Below are 7,895 nucleotides of genomic sequence, written 5' to 3' on the forward strand. Positions count from 1 at the left end.
ACCTCAAAACTCTGTAGTTTGTGCAGCAGGAAGAGTCTTTACCACAGTCCCCAGGAGCTCACTAGCTCCACCTCCTGGCCCTTAACTCTAATTGGTTCAAATAGAGGATTTGACAGGTTGTTCTTTTAACCATTTAGACATTTCTTTTGTTTTGGTTACATTCAGCATAAGATGACTATCACCAAACCACTCCATGAGTTCTGTAACATAGTTTGTGTAAACTGTAAAATAGGCGTTGGTGTAATGGATACCAAACTTGTGACCTTAGTGATGCTGAGTGAATGAACCCTTAGATGATGGTTCTATGAATGTCATTTACAATCTCCACAGGTTGTCCGGTAAGAACATGAATATGATGACGATGTATCAATTAGTCCAGGTCACACACACTCTCTTTGAGATACCACTCATTTATTAATTGAAGATGGTTTGTAAATCCTTTTGAATAGTGTGGATAGTGAGGATAGTGGTTACTAAATACAGAAAATGAAATAGAAAACATGAGCAGGTATTAGTAACATGAAGTAATAATAAACAAACAGTATTGTATTAAATACAGTGCAAGCTAAACAGTTTAAACGGGAGTAAAAGGAGGAGAACGCAGCCTTCTGACCTTTAAGGGAGCGTCAACAAATAGCAGACTCAGGCTCTCAGGCAGTACAATGAGCAGAGTGCACACAGAGGGTGATATGAGTAATTGTGCGACGGTCCCTTAATGACGGCCGCGTATGCCCGTTCACTGCGCTGTTCTAACTTAAATGATGTTGACACAGAAACACACAACTTATCATTCAAACTCTTATAGACAAACGAGTATGAGTATTATAACATGATACAGGTGACTTTAGAATTATTATAACGATGCAGTTACTAAACAATAGACAACTATAACAAATACTCACTTTCTCATGGACGCACAGGAAAGACCATATCAATAATAAATAGAAAAGAGTCCAGAAAGGTCCAACACTGATACTGAGCTGAGTTGGAGGAAAATGAGGCTTGCGATCTGCGCAGAAGGTGATTGGAATAACAGCACTCTCTGATCATGTGAAGACCATGCGCCACGCCAATTTCATTTGTGTGTATTGAAAATAAAATTGGAGATAGAATGCAACCCTGTGGGACTCCAGTGTTTAAAAACAAGACTGTAAGACATAAAATCATTTATCTTAACTCTCTGAGGTCGGTTACATAATAATTATTTTATCCAGCAAATAACAGCTGTAAGTCAACCTGTAAATTAAAAAGACGTGATAGCAGGATATCTGTATTAAAGGGACTGTTTGTAACCTTTTAAGCATATAAATGTACCGGGTCGGGACACATGCGCGCTCACATGCGCGCTCGCGTGTGGCTGAAGTTTGCTCCTCTCGCTGCCTGCTCTCCTTCACTCAGACAAGCCGCGCGCATTCTCGCGTACTCGCTCCACCTCTAGACGTGAACCCGCGCTCTCTCCACACTGAAGAAGAGTTAGTTTAGCTCTGAGAATATCTAGTGAATGCACAGTGGACGTTTGTGCAGAAATAACTGCTGCAGCTCCTCCAGACCAACAGAGGTTTCCCGTGTCTTGTGAAGTGTCGGAGCTCCGCAGCGAGAAACGTTATCGCCTCGTTACCGACCGGGTGTCGGTGTCTCCCCTGTTCACTCCGGCTGCGGGCGGAGACGACAACGTTACTCGCTGCGGAGCCCCGCTGCCTCAGCCTGCGCTGAAGCAGGAAAAGCCAACACTAGGATCAGCATTGATTCATGGAGAGACCTTCGTCTGGTCAGCTAACATTACTGCCAAGCAGGTGAAATATAAAGTGATATTGTGGTTTTAGCTGACATGTGTCGCCTCACTGTTTTGAGCGATGCTCGTTCAGGTATATTTAGAGCGAGCAAGCGCAAGCCCGACGCTGACTTAAGTTGACTTAACGGCCACAGGTGTCGCTGTCAACAAGCATTTCTGAAAGTTACAAATAGTCCCTTTAACAGTATTAAATGCAAAGGAGAAGTCCATAAATAAAATCTCTGTAGGCTTTTGGCTTATCCAGGTGTTCAGTCACTGCTTGTATTAGTGTCAGGCTGGCGTCTTCCACCCCACAGAGTGACAGTGTTAGATGACTCTCCATGCACTTACTGAGGATGGGTGTGAGGGCAATGGGTCGAAAATCCTGCATTTCTTTGGTTCCGGTTTTCTTAGGAACGGGAATTATTGTTGATGTTCTCCAAATTATTTTTTATTATTATTATTATTTATCATTTTAATTACTATTTAGGAAGATTCATGTCAACCCAATATCAGTGAGAGTAAAGTATGTGACATAACACAGGATCATTTTAAATGTCTGAGTTTTTTTATTATTATTATTTGTGTGTAAAGTGTGGTGCTGAAGGCGGTTCAGTGCATTGAGTGGACTGCTGTGGTGCTGGAGCTACCTCACATCAGACTGGTTGTGTGATGCTGATGGCTTTGTGTGGTTCGGTTGACGTCCACTCTCAGGGGCTCCAGGAAGAGTCCTGCCCTGTGAGATCAAAAACAAATCAGGAATGTGTAGGCCTACATCGCTTTAATATTGCAACTATTACTGGCTCATTCTAATTATTTTATATACTTTATTTGCTGGTAGCTTGTGAGTTTTCCCCTAAAAATCAATAAAGTTCTATCTTAATCGATAATAATACATCATAATTTATTTGTTGATTATATTTTGTATTATTAATCTGAATAACTGATGTTGCCTCTGAATTGAAGTGGAGTAGAAGTATAAAGTAAGGTTTACAACAGTTTGCATTAGCCTAACAGCTCTACTGTAATGAAAGAGAGATAGAAGGTAATAAATCAGTGAAAAATTATTAAAAAAAAAAAATAGAAGTATAAATAAAATGAAAATATATTTGATAAATATGAGAAAAAAAATAAAATGCGTCCTTTGGTGTCTCAATCACACACATGCACGTGCATCAGTCAGTAAATGCCATGGCAACAGCAGTCAGGTCAGGTATGTAAGGGCTGCAGAGCATTATCATTTCTCACTTAGCATTTGGACTTTGGCCCTTTAGAGTTTAAAACCTTTTGTAAAGAAAACTCTTTGAGTTTGAAACCACTGAGAGAAACTACTGGAAAGCGGATCTTGTTGGAGAACTAAACTTTTGGATAAATCAACTACATTGTGGGAAACCGAGGAGCCTGAAGATATCCTTCAGCAGACCACTGATGGAGGAGCAGCTGATGGGAGTCTCCCCTGAGCTGGACAACAACAGGCCAGGTTAAAGAACTTTTATATTTACTTTATCATTTTATTTATTGATTCATTGCCTTAAAATCCTTAAAAACGTTTTCCGTATAGAAATCAGTGTAACTTGTTGAGTTTAGAGGTGAACTGTTCACACCATCTTATTAGGCCTGTTGGAAAAAACACTGATTTGATGAAAACTGACACTCAGTGGACGATTTCTCCATGTATGTAAAATGATTGTGGAGCGGGTTAACAATGTGTGTAATGGTTTGAAAACACTCTTATTTTGGTTTGAGGGCATCAAATCTTCCAAAGTTGACATCAAAAATACTGAAAAAAGATGGCGACTGGGCCACATTTCATAAAATGCTCAGCATGTATTTTAGTTGCTCACCATGGAAACGATGTAACAGGTAGGAGCTGACGTCAGGATGTCCAAGTGTAATGAGACGTGCTTCTGTGCGGATGCGACCCTGAGATGGTTTGTTTTCATTGTTGAAGCTCGACTTGTTGTAGAAACACCTGCTGCTTTTAGTTCATCACATCTAAATCAACTTATTGGTAACATTTAACATAGAAATGTGCATTGCTTGTTAGTGTGGTGTTTTGTCTTCGAGGGACAAGAGAGAGATTTGTTCAGTAACTGCATGTGACTACATGTGCACGTGCTGCGTCCATGATCACACACACGCGTTGTGATATGCAGCTCCTAAACTGGGACAATAATAAACTAAAGAGGTTCCTCTGGTCATGTTGGATTCATGTACTGAAGCCATGGTTCACTGTGCGTAATGACGCATGCAGTTCAATGCATATTAAACACATTCACGCTGTTTATTGCAAACCACTGGTCGTTTAGTCCACACAAACACTGAAGTCCTTACAACTGTCTGCTGCTAAATAAACATGTAGCTCTCATTTTCCCCCGTTGTCCCGGTGCTCCCGGTGTCCCCGGGTTTGTATTTTTGTCTAAAGAAGGCTTTGCGGCTGGAATCTGAATCCAGATCAGAAAAGTAAAAGCGCATAGCGTGAGCCCCTCCTTATGGAGGACGGAACCTGCCAAAATAAAAAATAAATATATATAAAATACTCGATAAATAAATTAATAAATGTCATTAAATGTAGCAAAAATAATATTAAAAATAAATGTAGCCATAAATTAATTGATAAAATGTGACATAATTTGTCTGTTTTAATCTTTCTATTAATTCCCTTATTTATTTACTCTACTGTTTAATTTTCCCTTTTATTTATTCATATATTTATTTTAATAAATTTGTTTTGTTTTTTTTGCATTTTTTTTGCAGAATTTTTCATTTATATTTCCATTTATGTTTTTATTTACTTTCTATTTAAATGTGTTTCTTTATTTATTTATTTATTCAGTTATTTATGTATTTATGCATGATTTCCACTTTGTATTTCACCCCTTGTTGATTTCCCAAAATGTATTTATTTCTGTATTCTTTTCTTTATGCATTTCTGCCTCATTATACTATACTATACTATATTATACTATACTATACTATACTATACTATACTAAACTATACTATACTATACTATACTATACTATACCATACTATACTTATAGCCTGATATATATTGTCAAAATGTGTATTATGTGATTTTTTTTTCTCATTCCCTCATCTGTTCAAACTAACAGAGGCAGAGCTGCACAGTGTTTGATATTACTGTTAAAAGGCAGAACCCCGTGTGTGTTGTTCGCTTCGGGACACGTGTAGTGCAGTCGACGTATTTCTAATTTACGTGTGTCTTTTTCGATTATTGCAAACTTATTCAAAATGATTTCATGTTATTTTGAATTTTTGCCCCTCAGGTGGTGTGAACTCCATCGTTGAGCGTCCTGCACCAGATGGCCTCCCTGAAGTCATCGGGATCGTCAATGACGACGAAGGTAATCTTCCTATCTACGGCTCTTCTGATAAGGAAGAGGTAGGTGAGGTCGAGATTGCTGTTGACGAAGGTGAGGTCAGGCTTGATTTTGTTGGTGAGCGTCATGTCTTCAACAGAGTTATTGCTCATGTAATGGCCCTCTCTGACATTGAGGAGGAGGAGGAGGAGGAGGAGGAGGATGAAGACGCCTGGTCTGACCCGAGCGAAGATTCTGGTTACGAGTCCAAGTCCGAGCATGAAGAGGACTCTGAAGACGATGATATCAACGTCATCATCAGACCTCTCTCCCCTCTCAACCAGCTGTTCCCAGCTCCGAGCTTTTGGCAGGGATTGCACCGAGGGTCATCTCCTGTTGGCCGTCCCGCTGGAGCTCCTTTCTGCTGCAATTTTGGTGTTCTTCCTGCGCAGCAAGAGGAACGCCCTGAAGAAGGTCAACCGTCAGTCTGTCAGAGGTCAGAAGAGTCCGCCCCCTCAACCTCAGGCCTCAGCAGCTCCACAAAGAGGAACAGGGAAGAGGACTGCACAGAGCAGTTAGGTGTGAAGAGGCAGAGCCAGTGTAAGGACAGCCATGAGGAGCCAGCATCTTCCACTTCAGGCCTCAGCAGCTCCGCGAAGAGGAGCAGGGAAGAGGACTGCACAGAGCAGGTAGGTGTGAAGAGGCAGCGCCAGTATGAGGACAGCCATGAGGAGCCAGCATCCTCCACTTCAGGCCTCGGCTCCTCCACTAACCGGAGCAGGGAAGAGGACTACTACAGGTACGGCTTCAGGAGATACTGGCAGTTCTCACCTGATAACAGCGACTCAGATTCAGACTGAGTGCTGTTTGCTGCAGGATTGTACAACCTTTGCCTCTGACAGGACTGATAAAGCCCCAGGCAGCCTTCCCATGCATCTGGCGGGGTTGGCCATATAGGTTGCTTCTTGAACAAGAGCTTTTTTTTTTTATATCTCTTTTATATATGAATTTCCTTTTGAGACATAGTTGATGATGCTAGATGCTGATACCAGAGGTAAGGTAACAATTAATGGTTGTTGTTCTGTTATGTATTTTTCTTTATAAAGTAGAGATGGCTATACCAGACAAAGGTAAGTCAACACTTAATGACAGCATTAACACAAGTCTCCTGAAAGTCTCACTTATCACTAATTGAGAAATTGTATATTTTACTAACTCTCTATCTTTTTGTTTTTTAAGTTAGGTGTAGGTGGCTGTACCAGACGGAGCTATGGTAATAATTACTAACATTAAGACAAGTCTCCAAGTCTCTTTTACTCAGGTATTAGGCACCAACCAGATGAGAAGGATGGAGGACTACAGGACCAGATAAGAAGGATGGAGGACTACAGGACCAGATGAGAAGGATGGAGGACTACAGGACCAGATGAGAAAAATGGATAATGGACGAATATAAAATCTTTATTACAAAATTTGTTTCTTTTTTTACAGTCGTCATTTAGAAGCAGTTTAAAGGGAAGAAGGGCGACAGTAGACACCTCTGACAGCTAGCCCCCTCCCCAGGGTCTGGGGGCAGCTTAAGGGGGGTAACCTGTCTCAGGAAACAAAAAAAAAGAAAGGAAAAAGGGAAAAAAATATATATAAATGTAAATACAAATAAAGACCAATATATAAAGACAAAATATGATAACATAACATTCTCGGACCATGGGATATTATAAGCCATCCCTGCCACGAAAAATACTCAACTCCCCACCCCACCCCCTCTCTCTCTTTCCCGCTCTTTTCTTTCTCCTCTTTAAATACAAACAAACAAACACTCTACACCCCCCACACTTTATACATACAAACACACACAACTGTACATACACACTGGAACCTTACACAACAGACTGCCCTGCACTGTCAATAACACCACCCTCCCTCCACCAACATCTCTTAATTATTTGTCTCATTTTGTTCGTTTTGTTGGAATTGGCTTGTCCCGTTCATGTTGTCATGACTTCCGATGTATTTTATTTATTTATTTTTCTCTTTTGTTTGTTTCTGTTTGTCTTGTCAAATTTCCACTGTTTTGTCATGCTTCACTAAATAAAAAAGTAAAAAAAAAAAAAAAGAAGCAGTTTAATATGATAAAGCATCAGTTCCACTCTGAGCTATATATATATATATTCAATTAATGCTGCTTTCATGTGATGCTTAATAACAAACATTATCATTATCATAATTTGTTAATGTTGGGGGGAAAAAAATCAGGCTATAAGTATAGTATAGTATAGTATAGTAGTCAAATATGTGGTTGCCCCTAATTTGTATAATGAGGCAGAAATACATAAAGAAAAGAATACAGAAATAAATACATTTGGGGAAATAAATAAAGGCTGAAATGCAAAGTGGAAATCATGCATACATATATAAATAACAAAATAAATAAATAGACATATTTAGATATAAAATGAATAAAAACATAAATGGAAAGAAAATTAAAAAATGCCGAAAAATAATTAATTCATAAATAAAAATTCATAAATAAAAGGGACAAGTAAACAGCAGAGTAAATAAATATTTTATAGCGTGTATTTATTTTAATATACTAAGTACCAAAACCATCCAATTATTATAAAATAAATAACATTTCTTTCTAAATAATACTGTACTGGGCCTATTTTCAATGTACAGTTAAACAGTGAACACATGAAAACAGAATATAAAGATATAAATTTATGAACAGCAATATACACTTAAGTTTAACCCAGCCTCGAGGCACCGATGATAACTAACATTCATCACGCTCGGAGCATAA

The 7,895-nt window shown here is 39.1% G+C and overlaps 1 protein-coding gene across 2 annotated transcripts; it reads left to right on the plus strand.

Moving 5' to 3' along the window:
• The first annotated feature begins 2,952 nt into the window (after window positions 1–2,952).
• LOC119503048 lies at window positions 2,953–7,336 on the plus strand. 2 transcript variants are annotated; one of them, XM_037794546.1, is made up of 3 exons: window positions 2,953–3,251; window positions 5,060–5,175; window positions 5,253–7,336. In XM_037794546.1, exons 2-3 carry the CDS (start codon window positions 5,096–5,098, stop codon window positions 5,950–5,952), a joined length of 780 nt encoding a protein of 259 aa, XP_037650474.1. In that variant the 5' UTR covers window positions 2,953–3,251; window positions 5,060–5,095; the 3' UTR covers window positions 5,953–7,336. The 2 variants fall into 2 exon arrangements, with proteins under 2 accessions (XP_037650474.1, XP_037650472.1); XM_037794544.1 differs by having other exon boundaries at window positions 2,954–3,251; window positions 5,060–7,336.
• Window positions 7,337–7,895: the final 559 nt, after the last annotated feature.

The sequence above is a fragment of the Sebastes umbrosus genome, chromosome 15 (genome assembly GCF_015220745.1).
Source record: "Sebastes umbrosus isolate fSebUmb1 chromosome 15, fSebUmb1.pri, whole genome shotgun sequence".
Taxonomy (NCBI): Eukaryota; Metazoa; Chordata; class Actinopteri; order Perciformes; family Sebastidae; genus Sebastes; species Sebastes umbrosus.

Excerpts from the sequence above, each read along its gene's own strand:
- LOC119503048 (XM_037794544.1), top strand. The coding sequence starts at position 3,200 with ATGGAGGAGCAGCTGATGGGAGTCTCCCCTGAGCTGGACAACAACAGG. Across the intron at positions 3,252-5,059 it reads GCTGGACAACAACAGGCCAG|GTGGTGTGAACTCCATCGTT; the intron begins GTTAAAGAACTT and ends TTTGCCCCTCAG.